The sequence below is a fragment of the Choloepus didactylus genome, chromosome 11, assembly GCF_015220235.1.
Source record: "Choloepus didactylus isolate mChoDid1 chromosome 11, mChoDid1.pri, whole genome shotgun sequence".
In the NCBI taxonomy this organism is placed as follows: Eukaryota; Metazoa; Chordata; class Mammalia; order Pilosa; family Megalonychidae; genus Choloepus; species Choloepus didactylus.
Window position 1 is genome coordinate 15,867,477 of NC_051317.1, and position 23,629 is coordinate 15,891,105.

General features: G+C 38.7%; 1 protein-coding gene across 2 annotated transcripts in view; it reads left to right on the plus strand.

Annotated features, from left to right (window-relative positions):
• Nucleotides 1-2,731: 2,731 nt before the first annotated feature.
• SOX30 (SRY-box transcription factor 30) overlaps nt 2,732-23,629 on the plus strand; it is a 42,296-nt gene continuing 21,398 nt past the window's right edge. The window contains exons 1-5 of one of the 2 annotated variants that reach the window (XM_037799514.1): nt 2,732-3,088; nt 3,122-3,749; nt 5,339-5,578; nt 6,900-7,079; nt 21,566-22,058. In XM_037799514.1, coding sequence (XP_037655442.1) covers nt 2,732-3,088; nt 3,122-3,749; nt 5,339-5,578; nt 6,900-7,079; nt 21,566-22,058 — 1,898 coding nt within the window. Of the gene's footprint in view, nt 3,750-5,338; nt 5,579-6,899; nt 7,080-21,565; nt 22,059-23,629 lie in introns of both variants that reach the window. The other variant, XM_037799513.1, reaches the window with a different exon arrangement.

Below are 23,629 nucleotides of genomic sequence, written 5' to 3' on the forward strand. Positions count from 1 at the left end.
AGAAACAGAGGAACAATAACAACAAAAAAAGCACATAGAAAACAAATACCAAAATGGTAGCCACAAATCTAAGCATATTACATTTTACAGGGCTAAAAACTCCAATGAATAGGCAGAAATAGACAGGATTAAAAAGCAGCATGCAAATATATTCTGTTTACAGGAGCAACACTTTATATTTGAAGATACAAATAGACTGAAAATAATTGGATGGGAAAAGATATGCCATGCAAACAGTAACCAAAACAGAGCTCGAGCAGCTATATTAAAATAGACTTTAAACTAAAAAAATCACGAGTTACAGAGAGGAATTTTTCTTAATGAGAAAAGGGTCAATTCATCAGTAAGGTAAAAGAATTACAAATGTATTTGCCCCTAAAAACAGAGCCCTAAAATATGTGAAGCAAAAATTGATAAGAGTAGAAAAAAGAAATTCAATAATTTTAGTTGGCTATTTCAATACTTCTCTCTCAATAATTGATAACATGGCTAGACAGAAAATTAATAAGCATCTAGAATATCTGAACAACACTATCAAGTAAGTAGAAAACTTCACCTAATAACAAATATACATTCTCCAGAATAGACCACATACAAGGTAATAAAACAATTCACAATTATGTTTATAAGGATTGACATCATACAAAATATGTTCTCTGACCACAAGAGAATTAATTTAGATAGCAATACTAGAAGAAATCTGGGAAATCATTATATATTTGGAAATTAAACAACATGCTTCTGAATAACTCACAGGTCAAAAAAGAAATCACTAGGGAAATTATAAAATATCTTGAATGAATAAAGATAAAATCACAACATATCAAAGTTAATGGAATGCAGATAAAGCAGTGCATAGAGGGAAATTTATAGCTTTAAATGTTATATTAGAAAGGAAGAAAGATTTCAAAGCAATAGCCCAAAATATAGTCAACCAAGCTTTCACTCTAGGAAACTGGGAAAAGAGGAACAAATCAAATGCAAAGTAAGCAGAAGGAAGGAAATAATAAAGATCAGAACAGAAATCAATAAAATAGAAAACAGCAAAACAATAGAGAAAATCAATGAAACTGATAGTTGGCTCTTTGGAAAAATCTATGAAATTGATAAAATTTCAGCAAAATGACCAAGAAAAGAAGACACAAATTACCAAAATTAGGAATCAAAGGAACATCATTACAAACCCTACAGAAATGTATAAGATTATAAAGGATTATTATGAATGACTTTATGACAATTTGACAATTTAAATGAACAAATTCTTAAAACATTAGAATTTACCAAAATTGACTCAAGAAGAAATAGAAAACCTGAATGTCAAGGACATAAATTATTAAATTGCGCTATTAATAATAATCTTACCAAAGGTAAAGTCCAGGCCCAGATAGCTATACTAGTGAATTCAATCAACACATAAAGAATTAATAATACCAATCCCACATAAACCCTTTTAGAAAACAGAATAAGAAATAACTTTTCAGCTCATTTTTATGCTGGTAACAAAGTCACAGGGAAAGATATCACAAAAAAAGAAAACTACAAACCAGGCAGTAGACTAACCATAAAAAGAAATATACAATTACAAATTTTGATAAGTACTTTAAAAGAAGTGCAGGAAGTGTGAGAACATAAAAGAGATTTGACTTGATTTCAGGGTCAAAGAAGACTTTACTCAGGAAGTGCCTGAGAAAACGCTGGTTAGACAGCATTTTGAGACATGAGCAGACGTAGTTAAGTACACACAAAGGAATGTTCAACAGACCCGTGCAGGAGAGAATGATGAGAGGCCAGTAAAGCCCACAAAGCCAGTAGAGTAAGGAGGACGAGGAGGAAGACGAGAAGGAGATAGGAGGAGGAGATGGGAGGAAGGAGGAGGAAGGAAGAGGAGGAGGGAGAGAAGAAGAATACGAATTGGGGGGGGGGGTGAGCACTTGGAGTATACTGAAACCAGGGCAAAAAGCAGGGAAACTATTTAGAGGGCAAAGGCAGTACCCAGGTGAAAGATGAACAGGGTAGGGGTGGTGAAGACCCAAAGAAGTGGATAAATTTGTAATGTATTTTGTCAGTAGGGATCATAGGACCTAAGGATTAAGATAAAGTTTGACTAGCATGGTGATAGCACAAAGTCAGCTACTTTTTTCATCAATATCAACTGATGGGCTTATTGAAAAACAGCAGAATTTCACCCTTAAAGATTCAAAAGCCTTCCTAATACCCAAAGCCCATCACGCATTCTTGCTGCGCAAAGCGCATGCACAAGGCTCAGTTCCCCAGCCCGCGTAAGAGGCTCAGGCAACTTCCTCCCAGGAATCGCACTGTTTCCTGGGCAACACCATTGTCGGCCGCACTGGGCGGGGGAGGGATAACTATGGACAACGGCTGGAAGAGAACTCCGGAAGAGAGGCAGAGTCGGAAGAGAGGGAGAGTCAGAGGGGGAAAATGGGTAACACGTGCCTCAGTCTCAGCCATCGCCGGTGATTCGATGGCCCGCACGAGGCAAGAGCCAAGGAGGGAGGGGCCAGAGAGAGCGCCTGTGATTAGCGGGCCAGGAGTGCTGGGACGCTTGTGATTGGGCGAGGCCAAGACCGAGGCTGCATTTTGAACCGCGTAGGATTCTGGGTAGCAAAGGTCTTGGAAGGGTCTTAACCGAAACGGGGAGGGGGAAGGCCGCCAACAAACGGCTGAGCTCACAATCCCCGCGGAGGTCAGGTCGGGGCGTCCCCCTCCCCCCATGGAGAGAGCCAGGCCGGAGCCGTCGTCTCAGCCGCGCCAACTGCCGCGGTCTACACCGCCGCGCCCGTTGCGGCCCGCCCCGCCCTCGCTGCCGGTCGAGGGCACCTCCTTTCGGGCGGCCGCCGAGACTGCTCCGTCGCCGCCCACCGCGTGCGCGGCTGCCATTGCTACCGTGGCCTCGTCGCGGGGTGACGCCCCGGCGTCGGGCATACCGCCGGCGGCACGGCGACTGCTGCAGGTGAAGCCGGAGCAGATGTTGGTGGTGCCGCCAGGGCCACCACCGCCTCAGACCCGGGAGGAGGTAGCTGCCTCCTCCACGCAAGCGCGGTTGCTGCCGCCACCGCCCTCGCTGCCGGTCGAGGGCACCTCCTTTCGGGCGGCCGCCGAGACTGCCGAGGGTGCCTCTTGTAAGCCGGAGTTGCACCCGGTGCACGCCTGGGCGCTGCTCATCAAGGCGGAGAAGCAGGATACCGGGCTGGGCTTGGATCTGTCGGTGGGATCTAGGAGGATCGTCGAGGCGGGCCCCAGGGCCTCCAGGGCGACCATGCTTGAAGTTACCGGGCCGGCCCTCGACAACTGCCGAGGGGACGAAAAGAAGGGCCAGTTGGAGGCGGAGGAGGTCATGAGGGACATAGCTAAAGTCAGCGAAGGTAAAAGTTTGGCGGCGATCAGAGAAGGAGTCATCAAAACCGAGGAGCCCGAGAGGCTCCGTGAGGATTGCAGGCTCGGTACGGAGCACGCATCCAATGGCTTGGTCCATGGCAGCAAGGAGGTCATCCTGGCTCAGTCGTCCAGCGGCTTTGGGTCTCATCAGCAAGATCTCAGGATCCCTTTGACTCTCCACACTGTTCCCCCTGGGGCCCGGATCCAATTTCAGGGACCGCCGCCTTCAGAGCTGATACGATTGACCAAGGTCCCCCTGACATCAGTGCCTATTAAAATGCAGTCCTTATTGGAACCTTCTGTAAAAATTGAAACCAAAGATGTCCCGCTCACCGTACTTCCCTCAGATGCAGGTATTAGACGGCAGGGGAATCTGGTTTTCAAAACTTTGTCTATGTTGCCCCGTAGATGACATGTCAGCAGTTCAGAAGCCTATACTAGGAAAATAAAATCATGGAACTGATTGTTGTCAGGGCAGAGTCCTCACAGGTATCACTTCTGATTGACTTGTACATATACCAATAAAATACACTAACAAATTCAGGATTCCACAGTATTTTTAAAAATCTATTTTAAGACCCAGTAAGTGATGAAATTTAGATATAACCAATGTTTATATACAAAATATAAACATTCTCGTTAACAAAACTCAGTTAAATGCTACAAGTAATCAACGTTAAAAATGTACTAGAGCAGCATATACTTTTACTGGAAGAAATGGAAGAAAAAATGGAGTTTAATGAAGAAAAATGGTTAAAATTAAAACAGGAAAGTTTATAGGCATTATAGAAGCTATCTTTTAAAAAATGATCAGTAAACATTTTTTGAAGAGAAAACTACATGATTAAATTTAACACTTATAGTATTTCTTTTTAAAGCTAAGGACTTATAGAAATGTTAAAATACTGTAGAATAAGCTAGAAAAAAAATTCTTTCCAAAGAAATGTCTATACTTAAAGCAGGGAATAAATATTTTGTTTCTATCTAGTATTTCCAAATATGTACTTAGCAAATTCTTAGCTTAAGATTCTGCTCAGACAGAACACTGTGCATGTAAATATCTCGGAAGTCATATTAATCTTCAGTTCACCTTTTCATTAACTTTTGTATTGTTTTGTTCTTATTTTCTTTTCTGGTCCTTCCCTCTTCCCCATCTCTTGCTTTTATCTTTTTAAACTTTGTTTTTATTTTCTAAAGGAAAGGAAAAGCTTTCTTTGTACTATTATTTCATCCTTTGCAGCTTTTTTATGTTATACATCAAGTAACCCCAAAATAAAGAGAAACAATATAGGAAGTTTATAGACATTTGTTTTTGATGACCAAATAAGAGATGTGAATTTAGTCAATTCCCTTATTGTAATTTCAATGGGCTCTGTGACTCTCGACGAGTCACTCTTACTATTTTTCTCTTATTTTTCGTCCAGAACATGGGACTAGTGATGACCACCTTGACAGGGGCTTCATCCTCCTAGTGGGATACAACTAATTTAGTATTATAAGTATTTTTGCTTGAATGGGCTTTACAGTGGCATATAAATGAGTTCCTTTAAACAATTAGAGAGCACCTATCTAGTGCTAGGCTTAGGTCTTGAAAAATTCATCATTCCTGCCCTCTAGTGATAGAATACTTTTAATGGGAAATAAACAATGTTAATTGTTTTTAGAGGTATTAATAGAGTTCAAAGAAGTACTAAGCCAACAGTTTATTGTGTCTTCAAGTAGCATATTCTCTTCGAGGAAAAGGAGATTCATTCTAAGCTACAGTTTAGAATGCTGAGTGCAGGGGTTATAAGGAATTCTGGAATACCAACAGTTCTTTGGCTATATTGAAGTGTGTATTTTCTCCAGACATGTAAAAAATAAATATAGATGGAGGTGCACTTCACTTTAAAATTGTGTGGGTGTGGCACATTAATTTAGTCTCTTGATTTTTGTCATGTAGGAATACCAGATACACCCTTCAGTAAGGACAGAAACGGTCATGTGAAGCGACCCATGAATGCATTTATGGTTTGGGCAAGGATCCACCGGCCAGCACTAGCCAAAGCTAACCCAGCAGCCAACAATGCAGAAATCAGTGTCCAGCTCGGGTTAGAGTGGAACAAACTTAGTGAAGAACAAAAGAAACCCTATTATGAAGAAGCACAAAAGATTAAAGAAAAGCACAGAGAGGAATTTCCTGGTAATCAAACAAAATGAACAAAGCCTTTTTCTAATTTCTTTTAAATTTATTTAGATAAAGGTTAGGTTAGGTTGAAATTGAAAGGCAAGAATGTGTAATTTTTTTTCTAATCTGGTACGTACAATAGAGAATAATGGCTAATATTAGAGTAATGATTGAATTGATAGTGGGCATAAGTTTACTTAAATAGAAACAAGCAGGGGGATATCTGGTCTCATATTTATCAACTAATGCAAATCAGGATATATAGTTTTACTGTCGTTACATAGAAATAAATTTGAAGCTCCAGAGTTCTTGCTTACTCTGAATTGTTTTTATTTTCAGACACACGGTAACATATAATAAAGTTCCCTTAATTTTCATTTGGATGACTGGGAAAAGCTGAGATTTATTTCTAGGCTATAATTTTGCAAGTATACTAGAAAATGAGGTGTTAAACTCATAGCATTAGAAAAAACTGTGCAGTGCACACTTAAAGGCAATGAGAAGGCAGAGATTAGCATCGTGCTCCACTTTAATATTTTATGGCTATCAGAGCATAGTCCTGCCTTCCAATATATATATTTATCCCAATCAAAATGCAGTTTGGAATGAGTCTGATTCCTCCCCAGCAGTGAGGATATTGAGGTTAAGCTTGGGTAAATGCACAGTGTGTGGCCAACATGACTGCATGGTGGGAAAAGAACTGTTTTGTTTTGTTTTTTCCCTGAAATATGAGCAGAGAGGTTCTAGAGGGTAAGATCAAAGGCAGTAAATATAGGGAACCAATGGTTCTTTTGGTTATGTAGTGGCTACAGCTGCCACAATTGCACTCTTCTGACCATGGAAGAAAACTGGATTCTTGTGGAGTTGGAGATTGCCAATTCTAGAAGAATGACTCTTACTGAACTAGGCATAAAAATAGTAACCAGTCATTAGTGACCATTGCACTGTAAGATTCAGACAAGGAAACAGGAGCTGATGAATAATGTCTTACTGGGACTTTGTTTTTTGTATTTAGAGGAAAGGCTTCGGGATTCAAGTTCAATGGCTTTGATGCTGATTCTACTACAAATTCAATATGTTTTTGGATATAAGACATTTGACCTTGCTCTTCCAATTATGGATTACAAGATTGGCCACTAGTTAGGAGATGTATGGATATGTATGTTAAAATGCACAGTGGTAGTATCATAGAGCTGGGAAAGATACCTTAGACAATAACGTATTTTTAAAATCTTTGAAGTGCTTAGTATTTTTAGTGTGAAAAGAACTATTTAAAGGCTAAAGGCTAAATAAGGTCTATACATTTAAATTAAAAATAGTCTATCTTCTTCTATAGGTTGGGTTTATCAGCCTCGTCTGGGGAAGCGAAAACGCTTCCCTCTAAGTGTTTCCAATGTATTTTCTGGTACCACACAGAATATCATCTCTACAAATCCTACAACAATTTATCCTTATTGCTCACCTACCTACTTTGTGGTTATTCCCAGCTTACAGAACACCATCACTCATCCAGTTGGTGAGTTGATTTTATAGTAGATTATTAATTTTTTAAATAGCTGCTTGAAAATTTTATCTGTAGAAATTTCATTTCTATTTGACTTAAGAATTTAAAACAGCAAAATTAAGAAAAATAAGAGAAAGAGTGAGCAAATTAAATTGGAGAAGGAAAAATTTCAGTAGATTTCAAAGCACTTGGTTTGCAAGAGTAGCAAATATTCATGGGTAAAACCTCAGACCTTTTAAGGAAATCAAGATGAGCACATAGATTAGGCAGATACTGCAGGAAATGATTGAAGTAATTCAGTAGGAAATAGAAGTGTCTTTTTACTATCAGCATGAAAGAATGCCTTGCTAATGGGATTATGAGGCATTGTGTCTGGAATTTAGTGATGACTGATCTGTTAAGATCATTCTCTAATTGCTCTAGAAAAGCAATAGAAGTAATCTGTTTTATACCAAGTATTTTTTTGGATTCATATTGTCTTTCCCTAAATTTTTCCTCTATTATCAATTCTTTACAACATTTTTGTCTTTTGCTTTTAAGAACCCAAAATTGAGAACCTAGTTAATAACTTGTTATATATAGTGCTATCATCATTGGTTTGTTTTTCCAGAACCCATTTTAACCACCTCTTAGGAAGAGCATTATACATTTCACTAAATGCTATTGCTTGTTCTAAAATTGCTTCTCTTTCCAGGTTCCACCTCCTCAGATTATTCCTGTAATAAGGCCATTCCTATGTGCTGAAAAGTTTAGGTATCTTGGAAATTGAGTTATTAGAATCTTATGTATTTTCATTGTTTTTTCCCCATGTATCATTTTACCAGTTGATAGCAACAAAGCCATATTCAAGATGTCTAGGCTCGAGAGAGATACAGAAACCTGATCCTATAGCCCTGTTCTCTCCCAGCACAGGCACTCTCACCCCTCACTATCAGTAGCATCTCCTTTAATCCCATTTTTCAATCTATGTTTACTGTAAAATCTTTACTTGTCTGCATAGTTACTTTTGATTTCTGTTTTTATAATACGTTTCTTCTTTTTATTCTTCTTTCCAAGGCCTCCCCTTTATCTGCCTCTGCCAGCCGTTAAATGCTGTGTTATTTTCCATTCCCAGAAACAGATTTCTCAATGTTCTATTTGAGGCAGCTACTAGTTTTATACAATAATATTAATTTTATGCAAACTAGAGCAAAGTTATTGGGTGGGTAGAAATTGGAAATTTTTTTTCTAACATTGGTAGGGTGTTTGAATCCATGAGGTTGTACTTAAATGTGGCAGGCAGAATTATACGAAGCATTTCAGAGCCATACACAGCAGGAATCAAATCTGAGGCAAGATAATTATTTTTTGTTTGTTTGCTTTATTTATAATATCCCTTATATCTGGTAATATCTAGTGTTAGTAAAGATTCCTTTATTGGATCTCAAATGATGAACAGAGCTCATTATCTTATAAGCATAAATTGGGAATTATTTTCCTAGGTATATATTATAATAATTAATGATGAGATTTATCTGCTATTGTTCTCCCTAAGTAGTTAGGTATGATTTTTCTCTTACAGAAAATCACCAGCTTTTCGGGTGTATAAAACATGCTCGGCAAGTCATTGTGTCCAAAGTCACCACTTCCAATACTTGGGGGTTATGTTGAAGACCCAAAAATGCTCTGATAGAGATGCCATTTGTTCCTAATTAATCTACTAGTTTCTCAATTCTATTTGGAGTTTATCTGTAATTCTTAAATACATGCTACCCAGCTCTACTTATTTATTTACATTCATTTTGTCAATTTGGATCAGAATATTTTGTAAACTTGTCATTACTATTGTTGAGCTAATATTCTTAACCTATCTGCTTTGAAAATTAGTAAGGGTTCAGAAATCTTCTTAAGGTCTTATTTAGTAGGAAGGGGTTTAGTGAATCTGTTTTCTTTTCATGTACCTTTTATACTGTAATGACTAAGTAATTCCACTCATTCTCTTCTTGCTTTAAAAGTATTTAAAGAGTAAATTAGTATTGACTTTGGGGTCCCTCAGATGTAGCTCCTTCAATTTTTTTTGGACTGTAGTTCTTATTTGCATCCTACTTATAATCCTTGGTGGCATCTCTGTTTTACACATTTGGGCAAGTTTGTTCATTTCAAAAATAAACTTTTCCCTTTCAGTGGGCTCTTTTTGAAATGGCCACGTAGCCATAGCAACTTTCTGATTTTGAGGCATATTTTTTTCTTCTGGATTTTTAGCATTACAAGCTTCATTTTTCTAGGAACTTTTTATTTTAGTCATCCCTATCAGCCTTTTTTTCCCTAGCCAATATCTACATTTTCAAAAATTGAATAACCCCAGGGTGAATTTTTTGCCTTTTTTCTTTAGTAACAATCTTAAATTTAGATACGTTGTGATCATTACAGCATGAAATTTCATATATAGAATTCATAAATTTTTTAGTAGTTTTTCTCCAATATTTGGTTCTCCATCAAGCTTATTTCATTTTACTGTGTATTCTATTAGACCTTTTTGTTCTAGTAAGAAATCATTGGTCCTCTTTTAGATTCTTCCCATCACAGTTTTATTTCATTTTATCATGTTTAATCAGTCTATTTGAAATCTGGCAATGTAATTTGGTAGTCTCCCTCATTTCAGTGAACATTTCCATTTCAAATGTCTTCTTAGTCTAGAGTAAATTCCAGTGTTTGCCTACATGCCCCACCACCAACCACTACCCAATGTTTAGTAAGTACCTGATATAATGGGTCAAGCTCTGTGCTAGGGACAGAATACACAGACATTTTCATGGTCTCTGCTGTCAGAGAGTTCAGGAGGTGGTTGTAGAAAGAATAAATATAAATGAAATAATTTTACTATTTGTTTGATAGAATAGATATTACCTTTCTTGCCTGGTGTTGTTTTTATGTCTCGTGCATTATGCTTACTCTGTCTCTCACATTTAATGCCACATCCCCAGCTCTTCTCCTTTTTCTAGTATCTGAAAGAACTTTTAGCATGATAGTCCAGAGTTCTCTTTAGATACCTTTCATATATCAAATGCCTTTGATGACAGTTATGCTGGCATCCTCATTTTATGTTACACATTCAGATTTATTTATTCAATTTTAAAAGGCTTTTAGAACTTTGATAGAAATATTTATTTTAGCCTGGCTTTTAAATATCACTTTATACTTCTGCTGACTTTCTGGTTAGGCTATTTTATCTACATTTTACTTCTCAAGCCTGAATTTGTAAATTGTTAGTTAAAAATATTTACCACTATTTAAATTTTTTGATAGTAGATATATGGTGCTATTTTGGTTTATACACCTCTTCTTACTTAAACAAAACAAGACAAAAACCTCCATGATTCTGATACTGTTAAAATAAAAAAAAAAATAATAAATTTTAAAAAAAGAAGGTGTCCTTCTTGTTTCTGCCCTTAGGTCCATTATGGCATAATGTCATATCCATGAGAAACACTAACCTGGCTCAAAAATTCCTTTAAAGTGATATAGTTCTCTATTGCAGGTGTTCTTGAGGTGGCAGGGAAAGAAGAATCGCATGGTTCAACATATAGTAAGTCTTCTTGAGGCTCCTTTCTGATTACCTTTCTCTGTCTCCAGGGTCCCACTTTTCTTAGTAATTGCCTAATGCTGCTTCCAGATTTTCCATTCCCTACTTCTGGCTCCATGTTTCTTGCTCTATTTCTCTCTCTTATCTCTTCACCCCTGTTTCTTTCACCCCAGCCACATGCCGGTCCTCTCCTTCTTACTACCTCCACACAGCTTTTTCTTGTAGAGAAATTTGGTCTGTCCTCAGTTTCTTCTAATCTCTGCTTCTTCACCATTCATACTAATCACACAACAAAAGTCTGCTTGTACCTTTTGTCCATTCAGCATATCCAGTGGATTCCTCCTCTCTGGGAGTGGGTGGTGGGAGATTTGCAGGAATTGCTTAAAAGTATAATTTATTTTTTCTCATGTTCCTGTCATACTAAGTTACTGTAGATCTAAAATTATTCTCTGTACATCATGTAATGATTAGATAATACTAGATATGATTTAAAAACAACTAAAGTTTATTTTCTACCCATGTAAATTTCCAAATGGGTGTATCTGGTCAGTAGATGTCTCTCTTCCAAGAGGTGATTCATGGACTCAGGCTTCTCCTACCCTAATGCTCTGCCATCTTCAATATGTGGCATCCAAGGCCACTGTACCAGTGTGCCTGCAGAAGAGGAAAGGTCATGGGGAATCATGTGTGAGTTTTTTTATGGACCAGCCCCAGAAATGGGTAGCTCTTAGCCATTGGGCAGCCCTTAGCCACTCATAACTGCAAGGGAAGCTGGGAAATATAATCCAGCTGTGTGCCAGAGGCAGAGGAAACAGGTGACTGGGTAGTCTCTACCATACCTTATTCACAGTTTGATATATTAGAGCTCTGCCTTTTTCATAAATCTTCTCTATTCACTGACAGTTTATAACTGGATGTTGCAGACTTTAACCTCCTGCTTACTAACCTGAATTTTGACATTTAGAACATCTTCAGTATACTTCCATATAACTCTCTATGTATCTGATGTTTGATTTCACACCAACACTATGCCTGGCCACATGTTAGTTGCTTAATGAATATTTGTTGAATTAAATGAATGCATGATTATCACCCCAGGCCTCATTGGCTCCAGTTTTTTTATAGGAATACAGTTGGTAAAAAAGAATATTTGGTATTGGATAAAAGATAAGCCCCTTCCTTCTTCAAAAACTGAACTGAAACTTCATCAGCCATTCTGTATGGATTCCTGCAATTTATGTTTCCTTAGCCTAGAAAGAACTATGCTTGTTCACTGAGGACTAAGAGATTTTTTAACTGGGTAAAGGAAAAAGAAATCTGTGTCGAAAGTAGATTGTAGGTGTAGATATCTCGAGTACAGTGATAATTCAGTTAATAAAACTTTTGAGAATTTTTACATGTTAGCCTGCCTTCCTAATTATATAGGGGAGGTTTAGATCTCTTTATAGAAAATTAGAAGTACTTTAGCTATAGGCTCATTTGCTAGTTCTTTCTTTCATCCATTCATACCTTTCTTAACTTTTATTAACCAGGTTCTGTGCTAGATACTGGGAATACAAACATGAATAAAACAGTTCCTGCTCTCAAGCTCCCAGTTTGGTGATTGTGGTGCACACACATGCAAATAATTATACAAAGATTTATGCTATTTCATGATAAGTGATAGATACACAAATTTCTGAGGGAACATGGAGGAGTGAAATTACCTTGTGCTTGATAAACCAGTGAAGGCTTCACTAGGGTCTGTTCCTTATGGATGGGAGAGCCAGTCCACATAACCCTGTTTACTAAGAATCAGGACAGCTTCACTAGAACCTGCTCCTGTGTTGCCTCTACTTCACAAAGTCAGAGGCCATCTCAAAACACATGGGTATGTCCTTCAAATCCCTACTCCCAGGTTTAAGATTTATCTTCTGGGAAGGAAGGAGGGAAGGAGAGGAAGGTCTTACCTGGTTAAGGTTGAGAGAAGATCCACATTCATTTCAGCCTCTGACAATCTTTTCTAACTACAGACTCTGTTCTTAGACTGCATCTTCTTTATTAACAGGGACCTAACTACATTGGAATAAACTAGATTATGATTCATTTTTTAAGGCTTCTATCTGTACTTCTTCAAAAAAGTTTAGTTAAATTTAGGCTAGTGTGTCACTTGGATAACTGAACAATTTAATCAGCAGTCCTCTCTTCTTCAGGAACATGAAGATGGAATGAACACATAATTATTTCATTTCCTTTTAAAAATTTTGTCTCATGCATCATGCCCTACTATGGTAGTGTTCCTTTCACATCTGTCACAAATTGCTGACCTGTGGCAAGTCCCATTCTCACTTGAGAATTTCCTTCTATGTTCACGTTAAATGCGAGAGTGCAATAATATTGTTGATTGTTATCTTGAGTTTTTATCAATTAAAAAATTGCCAGTTGAGGAGGCGGGGCAAGATGGCAGACTGGTGAGCTGTATGTTTTAGTTACTCCTCCAGGAAAGTAGGTAAAAAGCCAGGAACTGCGTGGACTGGACACCACAGAGCAATCTGTCTTTGGGCATACTTCATACAACACTCATGAAAACGTGGAACTGCTGAGATCAGCGAAATCTGTAAGTTTTTGCGGCCAGGGGACCCGCGCCCCTCCCTGCCAGGCTCAGTCCCGGGGGAGGAGGGGCTGTCAGCTCCAGGAAGGAGAAGGGAGAATTGCAGTGGCTGCTCTTACCGGAAACTCATTCTACTGATTCAAACTCCAACCATAGATAGACTGAGGCCAGACACCAGAGACTCTGAGAGCAGCCAGCCCAGCAGAGAGGAGACAGGCATAGAAAAAAAACAACACGAAAAACTCCAAAATAAAAGCAGAGGATTTTTGGAGTTCTGGTGAACACAGAAAGGGGAAGGGCGGAGATCAGGCCTTGAGGCGCATATGCAAATCCCGAAGCAAGGCTGATCTCTCTGCCCTGGGCACTTTTCCTTAATGGCCCTGGTTGCTTTGTCTATTAGCATTTCAATAACCCATTAGATCTCTGAGGAGGGCCGTTTTTATTTATTTATTTATTTTTTTTTAAATCCTTTTTGCTTTTTCTAAAACAATTACTCTAAGAAGCTCAATACAGAAAGCTTCAAAGAATTGAAATTTGGGCACGTCAAGTCAAGAGCAGAACTAAGAGAGCTCTGAGACAAAAGGCAATAATCCAGTGGCTGAGAAAATTCACTAAACAACACAACTTCCCAAGAAAAGGGGGGTGTCCGCTCACAGCCACCATCCTGGTGGACAGGAAACACTCCTGCCCATCGCCAGCCCCATAGCCCAGAGCTGCCCCAGACAACCCAGTGTGACGGAAGTGCTTCAAACAACAGGCACACACCACAAAACTGGGCGTGGACATTAGCCTTCCCTGCAACCTCAGCTGAATGTCCCAGAGCTGGGAAGGGGGAGCAGTGTGAATTAACAGAGCCCCATTCAGCCATCATTTGAGCAGACTGGGAGCCTCCCAACACAGCCCAGCAGCCCAGAACTGCCCTGGGGGGACGGCACTCACCTGCGACATAGCACAGTCATCCCTCAACAGAGGACCCGGGGTGCACAGCCTGGGAGAGGGGCCCACTTGCAAGTCTCAGGAGCCATACGCCAATACCAAAGACTTGTGGGTCAGTGGCAGAGACAAACTGTGGCAGGACTGAACTGAAGGATTAGACTATTGCAGTAGCTTTAAAACTCTAGGATCATCAGGGAGATTTGATTGTTAGGGCCACCCCCCCCTCCCCGACTGCCCAGAAACACGCCCCACATACAGGGCAGGCAACACCAACTACACACGCAAGCTTGGGACACCAATTGGGCCCCACAAGACTCACTCCCCCACTCACCAAAAAGGCTAAGCAGGGGAGATCTGGCTTGTGGAGAACAGGTGTCTCGTGGACGCCACCTGCTGGTTAGTTAGAGAAAGTGTACTCCACGAAGCTGTAGATCTGATAAATTAGAGATAAGGACTTCAACTGGTCTACAAACCCTAAAAGAACCCTATCAAGGTCAGCAAATGCCACGAGGCCAAAAACAACAGAAAATTATAAAGCATATGAAAAAACCAGACGATATGGATAACCCAAGCCCAAGCACCCAAATCAAAAGACCAGAAGAGACACACCTAGAGCAGCTACTCAAAGAACTAAAGATGAACAATGAGACCCTAGTACGGGATATGAAGGAAATCAAGAAGACCCTAGAAGAGCATAAAGAAGACATTGCAAGACTAAATAAAAAAATGGATGATCTTATGGAAATTAAAGAAACTGTTGACCAAATTAAAAATATTCTGGACACTCATAGTACAAGACTAGAGGAAGTTGAACAACGAATCAGTGACCTGGAAGATGACAGAATGGAAAATGAAAACATAAAAGAAAGAATGGGGAAAAAAATTGAAAAACTCGAAATGGACCTCAGGGATATGATAGATAATATGAAACGTCCGAATATAAGACTCATTGGTGTCCCAGAAGGGGAAGAAAAGGGTAAAGGTCTAGGAAGAGTATTCAAAGAAATTGTTGGGGAAAACTTCCCAAATCTTCTAAACAACATAAATACACAAATCATAAATGCTCAGCGAACTCCAAATAGAATAAATCCAAAAAAGCCCACTCCGAGACATATACTGATCACACTGTCAAACATAGAAGAGAAGGAGCAAGTTCTGAAAGCAGCAAGAGAAAAGCAATTCACCACATACAAAGGAAACAGCATAAGACTAAGTAGTGACTACTCAGCAGCCACCATGGAGGCGAGAAGGCAGTGGCACGATATATTTAAAATTCTGAGTGAGAGGAATTTCCAGCCAAGAATACTTTATCCAGCAAAGCTCTCCTTCAAATTTGAGGGAGAGCTTAAATTTTTCACAGACAAACAAATGCTGAGAGAATTTGCTAACAAGAGACCTGCCCTACTGGAGATACTAAAGGGAGCCCTACAGACAGAGAAACAAAGACAGGACAGAGAGACTTGGAGAAAGGTTCAGTACTAAAGAGATTCGGTATGGGTACAATAAAGGATATTAATAGAGAGAGGGAAAAATATGGCAAACATAATCCAAAGGATAAGATGGCCGATTCAAGAAATGCCTTCACGGTTTTTAACGTTGAATGTAAATGGATTAAACTCCCCAATTAAAAGATATAGATTCGCAGAATGGATCAAAAAAAATGAACCATCAATATGTTGCATACAAGAGACTCATCTTAGACACAGGGACACAAAGAAATTGAAAGTGAAAGGATGGAAAAAAATATTTCATGCAAGCTACAGCCAAAAGAAAGCAGGTGTAGCAATATTAATCTCAGATAAAATAGACTTCAAATGCAGGGATGTTTTGAGAGACAAAGAAGGCCACTACATACTAATAAAAGGGGCAATTCAGCAAGAAGAAATAACAATCGTAAATGTCTATGCACCCAATCAAGGTGCCACAAAATACATGAGAGAAACATTGGCAAAACTAAAGGAAGCAATTGATGTTTCCACAATAATTGTGGGAGACTTCAACACATCACTCTCTCCTATAGATAGATCAACCAGACAGAAGACCAATAAGGAATTGAAAACCTAAACAATCTGATAAATGAATTAGATTTAACAGACATCTACAGGACATTACATCCCAAATCAACAGGATACACATACTTTTCTAGTGCTCACGGAACTTTCTCCAGAATAGATCATATGCTGGGACATAAAACAAGCCTCAATAAATTTAAAAAGATTGAAATTATTCAAAGCACATTCTCTGACCACAATGGAATATAATTAGAAGTCAATAACCATCAGAGACTTAGAAAATTCACAAATACCTGGAGGTTAAACAACACACTCCTAAACAATCAGTGGGTTAAAGAAGAATAGCAAGAGAAATTGCTAAATATATAGAGACGAATGAAAATGAGAACACAACATACCAAAACCTATGGGATGCAGCAAAAGCAGTGCTAAGGGGGAAATTTATAGCACTAAACGCATATATTAAAAAGGAAGAAAGAGCCAAAATCAAAGAACTAATGGATCAACTGAAGAAGCTAGAAAATGAACAGCAAACCAATCCTAAACCAAGTACAAGAAAAGAAATAACAAGGATTAAAGCAGAAATAAATGACATAGAGAACAAAAAAACAATAGAAAGGATAAATATCACCAAAAGTTGGTTCTTTGAGAAGATCAACAAGATTGACAAGCCCCTAGCTAGACTGACAAAATCAAAAAGAGAGAAGACCCATATAAACAAAATAATGAATGAAAAAGGTGACATAACTGCAGATCCTGAAGAAATTAAAAAAATTATAAGAGGATATTATGAACAACTGTATGGCAACAAACTGGATAATGTAGAAGAAATGGACAATTTCCTGGAAACATATGAACAACCTAGACTGACCAGAGAAGAAATAGAAGACCTCAACCAACCCATCACAAGCAAGAGATCCAATCAGTCATCAAAAATCTTCCCACAAATAAATGCCCAGGGCCAGATGGCTTCACAGGGGAATTCTACCAAACTTTCCAGAAAGAACTGACACCAATCTTACTCAAACTCTTTCAAAACATTGAAAAAAATGGAACACTACCTAATTCATTTTATGAAGCTAACATCAATCTAATACCAAAACCAGGCAAAGATGCTACAAAAAAGGAAAACTACCGGCCAATCTCCCTAATGAATATAGATGCAAAAATCCTCAACAAAAATACTTGCAAATCGAATCCAAAGACACATTAAAAAAATCATACACCATGACCAAGTGGGGTTCATTCCAGGCATGCAAGGATGGTTCAACATAAGAAAAACAATCAATGTATTACAACACATTAAAAACTCGAAAGGGAAAAATCAATTGATCATCTCAATAGATGCTGAAAAAGCATTTGACAAAATCCAACATCCCTTTTTGATAAAAACACTTCAAAAGGTAGGAATTGAAGGAAACTTCCTCAACATGATAAAGAGCATATATGAAAAACCCACAGCCAGCATAGTAACTCAATGGTGAGAGACTGAAAGCCTTCCCTCTAAGATCAGGAACAAGACAAGGATGCCCGCTGTCACCACTGTTATTCAACATTGTGCTGGAAGTGCTAGCCAGGGCAATCCGGCAAGACAAAGAAATAAAAGGCATCCAAATTGGAAAAGAAGAAGTAAAACTGTCATTGTTTGCAGATGATATGATCTTATATCTAGAAAACCCTGAGAAATCGACGATACACCTACTAGAGCTAATAAACAAATTTAGCAAAGTAGCGGGATACAAGATTAATGCACATAAGTCAGTAATGTTTCTATATGCTAGAAATGAACAAACTGAAGAGACACTCAAGAAAAAGATACCATTTTCAATAGCAACTAAAAAAATCAAGTACCTAGGAATAACTTAACCAAAGATGTAAAAGACCTATACAAAGAAAACTACATAACTCTACTAAAAGAAATAGAAGGGGACCTTAAAAGATGGAAAAATATTCCATGTTCATGGATAGGAAGGCTAAATGTCATTAAGATGTCAATTCTACCCAAACTCATCTACAGATTCAATGCAATCCCAATCAAAATTCCAACAACCTACTTTGCAGACTTGGAAAAGCTAGTTATCAAATTTATTTGGAAAGGGAAGATGCCTCGAATTGCTAAAGACACTTTAAAAAAGAAAAACGAAGTGGGAGGACTTACACTCCCTGACTTTGAAGCTTATTATAAAGCCACAGTTGCCAAAACAGCATGGTACTGGCACAAAGATAGACATATAGATCAATGGAATCGAATTGAGAATTCAGAGATAGACCCTCAGATCTATGGCCGACTGATCTTTGATAAGGCCCCCAAAGTCACCGAACTGAGCCATAATGGTCTTTTCAAACAAATGGGGCTGGGAGAGTTGGATATCCATATCCAAAAGAATGAAAGAGGACCCCTACCTCACCCCCTACACAAAAATTAACTCAAAATGGACCAAAGATCTCAATATAAAAGAAAGTACCATTAAACTCCTAGAAGATAATGTAGGAAAACATCTTCAAGACCTTGTATTAGGAGGCCACTTCCTAGACTTTACACCCAAAGCACAAGCAACAAAAGAGAAAATAGATAAATGGGAACTCCTCAAGCTTAGAAGTTTCTGCACCTCAAAGGAATTTCTCAAAAAGGTAAAGAGGCAGCCAACTCAATGGGAAAAAATTTTTGGAAACCATGTATCTGACAAAAGACTGATATCTTGCATATACAAAGAAATCCTACAACTCAATGACAATAGTACAGACAGCCCAATTATAAAATGGGCAAAAGATATGAAAAGACAGTTCTCTGAAGAGGAAATACAAATGGCCAAGAAACACATGAAAAAATGTTCAGCTTCACTAGCTATTAGAGAGATGCAAATTAAGACCACAATGAGATACCATCTAACACCGGTTAGAATGGCTGCCATTAAACAAACAGGAAACTACAAATGCTGGAGGGGATGTGGAGAAATTGGAACTCTTATTCATTGTTGGTGGGACTGTATAATGGTTCAGCCACTCTGGAAGTCAGTCTGGCAGTTCCTTAGAAAACTAGAGATAGAGCTACCATTCGATCCAGCGATTGCACTTCTCGGGATATACCCGGAAGATCGGAAAGCAGTGACACGAACAGATATCTGCACGCCAATGTTCATAGCAGCATTATTCACAATTGCCAAGAGATGGAAACAACCCAAATGTCCATCAACAGATGAGTGGACAAATAAAATGTGGTATATACACACGATGGAATACTACGCGGCAGTAAGAAGGAACGATCTGGTGAAACATATGACAACATGGATGAACCTTGAAGACATAATGCTGAGCGAAATAAGCCAGGCACAAAAAGAGAAATATTATATGCTACCACTAATGTGAACTTTGAAAAATGTAAAACAAATGGTTTATAATGTAGAATGTAGGGGAACTAGCAGTAGAGAGCAATTAAGGAAGGGGGGAACAATAATCCAAGAAGAACAGATAAGCTATTTAACGTTCTGGGGATGCCCAGAAATGACTATGGTCTGTTAATTTCTGATGGATGTAGTAGGAACAAGTTCACTGAAATGTTGCTATAGTATGTAACTTTCTTGGGGTAAAGTAGGAACATGTTGGAAGTTAAGCAGTTATCTTAGGTTAGTTGTCTTTTTCTTACTCCCTTGCTATGGTCTCTTTGAAATGTTCTTTTATTGTATGTTTGTTTTCTTTTTAACTTTTTTTTTCATACAGTTGATTTGAAAAAAGAAGGGAAAGTTAAAAAAAAAAAAAAAGAAAAAAGACAAACAAGGAAAAAAAAAAAACAAAAAACGATGTAGTGCCCCCTTGAGGAGCCTGTGGAGAATGCAGGGGTATTCGCCTACCCCACCTCCATGGTTGCTAACATGACCACAGACATAGGGGACTGGTGGTTTGATGGGTTGAGCCCTCTACCATAAGTTTTACCCTTGGGAAGACGGTTGCTGCAAAGGAGAGGCTAGGCCTCCCTGTATTTGTGCCTAAGAGTCTCCTCCTGAATGCCTCTTTGTTGCTCAGATGTGGCCCTCTCTCTCTGGCTAAGCCAACTTGAAAGGTGAAATCACTGCCCTCCCCCCTACGTGGGATCAGACACCCAGGGAAGTGAATCTCCCTGGCAACGTGGAATATGACTCCCGGGGAGGAATGTAGACCCGGCATCGTGGGATGGAGAACATCTTCTTGACCAAAAGGGGGATGTGAAAGGAAATGAAATAAGCTTCAGTGGCAGAGAGATTCCAAAACGAGCCGAGAGATCACTCTGGTGGGCACTCTTACGCACACTTTAGACAACCTTTTTTAGGTTCTAAAGAATTGGGGTAGCTGGTGGTGGATACCTGAAACTATTAAACTACAACCCAGAACCCATGAATCTCGAAGACAGTTGTATAAAAATGTAGCTTATGAGGGGTGACAGTGGGATTGGGAATGCCATAAGGACCAAACTCCACTTTGTCTAGTTTATGGATCGATGTGTAGAAAAGTAGGGGAAGCAAACAAACAGACAAAGGTACCTAGTGTTCTTTTTTACTTCAATTGCTCTTTTTCACTCTAATTATTATTCTTGTTATTTTTGTGTGTGTGCTAATGAAGGTGTCAGGGATTGATTTAGGTGATGAATGTACAACTATGTAATGGTACTGTAAACAATCGAAAGTACAATTTGTTTTGTATGACTGCGTGGTATGTGAATGTATCTCAATAAAATGATGATTAAAAAAAAAAATTGCCAGTTATAATTTGGTTTAAGTATTTTGTTTATTATTAATTTATTATAATTCAGTTTAATATACAAAGAAGTATACAAAACAGAATGACCCATACCTCTACCCACAAACCTCTGTTGATATTAAAAATAAAATTTAATATATTTAGATAATAGGAAATTCAAACAGTACTGTTAGGTATCTATTTCCCCGCTGCCCTGTCTGCATTCCCAGATGACCACTCCTTAAAGGTAGCCACTGTCAGTAGTTTCATATTATTTCTCTTAGAAACATTTATATACGCATGCCAGCATTTGTGAATTCATTCTTTCAGTCATTCACATTTTTTTCAATTCATTTACTCATCCAAAAAATTTTTGAGGCCCTGTTTTGTGCCAGGTAGAATTTTGTGCCTTGAGGTTACAGCAGTGAATAAAAAATAGCAAGGTCTTTCATCTCATGGCACTTAGAGTCTAGCTGGGAAAGAAAGTAAAAAGTAAGTAAATAAGCAAGAAAGCCTCAGTTTGTTAACAGTGCTGTTAAGAAAATAGAGTAATTGTGTGTGGTGAAATAGAGTAATTGGATGTAGGTAAGGTGGTTAGTGAAGGCCTCTGTTATTAAATGCTACTGAAAAATGGAAAACATGGGGTGACTCCATTAATGCCTGACCTGTGCTATTTCTATTTCTAAAGGTGAAGCCCCACCTGCCATCCAGCTGCCCACACCTGCAGTCCAGCGGCCAAGCCCCATCACACTTTTCCAGCCCAGTGTCTCAAGTGCTGCCCAGGTGAACGTCCAGGCTCCAAGTCTGCCTCTCCGCCCAGCACTCCCATCACAGGGCTTTGCTGGGCCCTCCCAAACGGACACTCATCGGCTGCATTCCGGAGCCATTTGTTCTGTGAAGAGACCCACCCCCGTCTCTTTGGAGAGTACCAACAGGATTCCAACTAGTGCAAATACTGCCTATACCAGATTTGCCACCTCGACTATCCAACCTCCCAAGGAGTATCCCAGCGTTACCACTTGTCCGAGAAGCGCTCCAATCCCCCAGGCTCCTCCCATTCCACACTTGCATGTCTACCAGCCCCCTCCCCTTGGCCATCCAGCCACACTGTTTGGGACACCTCCGCGATTCTCTTTTCATCACCCCTACTTCCTACCCGGACCTCACTACTTCCCGTCAAGGTAAATGAATATTTTTTTTTCCTTTCACCTAAAAATACAGTTATGAATTTTTTCTTCTGAAGACATCTCTTTTTTACTGAAAAAGGGACTTTCTCGAATCTGCTTGGAATCTTCTTTAATTTAGATTAGAGGCTAAATAGGAGTTATGCATTTAACATAAATAAATGAAGTGAACCAGATAAGGCCTCCGGGGAGCTAGAGTGCAGTGCCCCATCTAATGGGGAGCAGCTGCTACTCAGCTCCAGTCAACTGTTGCCATATGAGAATACAGGCTGCAGTGTTGTCAGATCTGATTTTTCATGAGAAACAGCTGGAAGAGGAATCCCTGCCTTGTATAGAGCTGTGCTTCTCAAACTTTAATGTGTATATCAATCACCCGGAATTTGTTAAAATGCAGATTTTGATTCAGTTGATCTGGAGAATTAGTGGTAGTATAGTAGGCCTGATATTCTGTATTTCTAACAAGCTCCCAAGTGATGCCAGTTCTGCTGGTTTATGTACCATACTTTGAATAGCAAAGGTATAGAGGAGGGTACTTGGTCTAAGGGAGGTTAAGTGACTTGTCATAAGTTATATTCCTTCTTAGTGCCCTTTTTACCAAACTAGAAAATTTCCCATATAAACTACCAATGAAGAAATTTATTTTTATAATAAAGTATCTAAATTTGTGGCTTTTCATTTTAGAGTGATAGCATTTAACTCTCTTGCATGTATTCTTATAAAGTGGTGTTACCCTCTACTTTCCAAATGCTGTAAAATGTGTAGACAGAGATGGTGTCTGTTGAGGTTGTCTAATACCAGTCTTCTGTTGTTACTTACTTAGAAAGTAAAAATACTTCCCACTTGGGTGTACCCACTCCTCAAAAGAAAGAGCTTTTAAGATATATCTTGTGTTGCTTCAATTCATAATGCAGTTGCTTGCTTTCAAGTCCTTAGCTTAGGACTGGAAGAAAGTGGAACTAGGAGATCAGGTGGGGAGAAAGGGACATTTTGCTATCTAGGGTTTGTTGCTGTTGTTGTTTTTTCCTATGGACTCTTTTTTTTTATCTTTAGCAGCTCTCGGAAGTCTTTAGTTCAAAGATCAGTCCTCAAGAGATTCCTAAAGTCAGGGGTTGATGAACTCTTCTCATTGGTATCTGCCAAGATGTGGTGTTTTATAGGAATTTTGGAGACTTTTACAAAGTGTTTCCTAGATTTAAGAAGAGTGCTAAGAACATAGCTGGAATTTAGTAAATGAGTAGGTTTGAGAAGACTTGGCCTTAGTTATTAGAACCTTGAGGTACACAAACTAGCTTTGCAAAAATTTTGGTATCTGTTACATAATTTCTTTTGCAGTACAGGGAAGGCTTGGACAGTATTTACTCCCAGGAAAAGAAGAAAAGAGGTAGCTAGAATGGGGTGTGTACTACAATCTCACTCTGGTTTATTGTGTTTTTTTGTTTGTTTTGTTTTTAGCATTTTGAAGATAGGCATTTTTTTTTTACATTTAATTCCTCACAACAATCTTGTGACTTGGTTATAATACACCCCACTTTTTCTGATAAAGAAATTGAGACTCAGATGTTAAATCG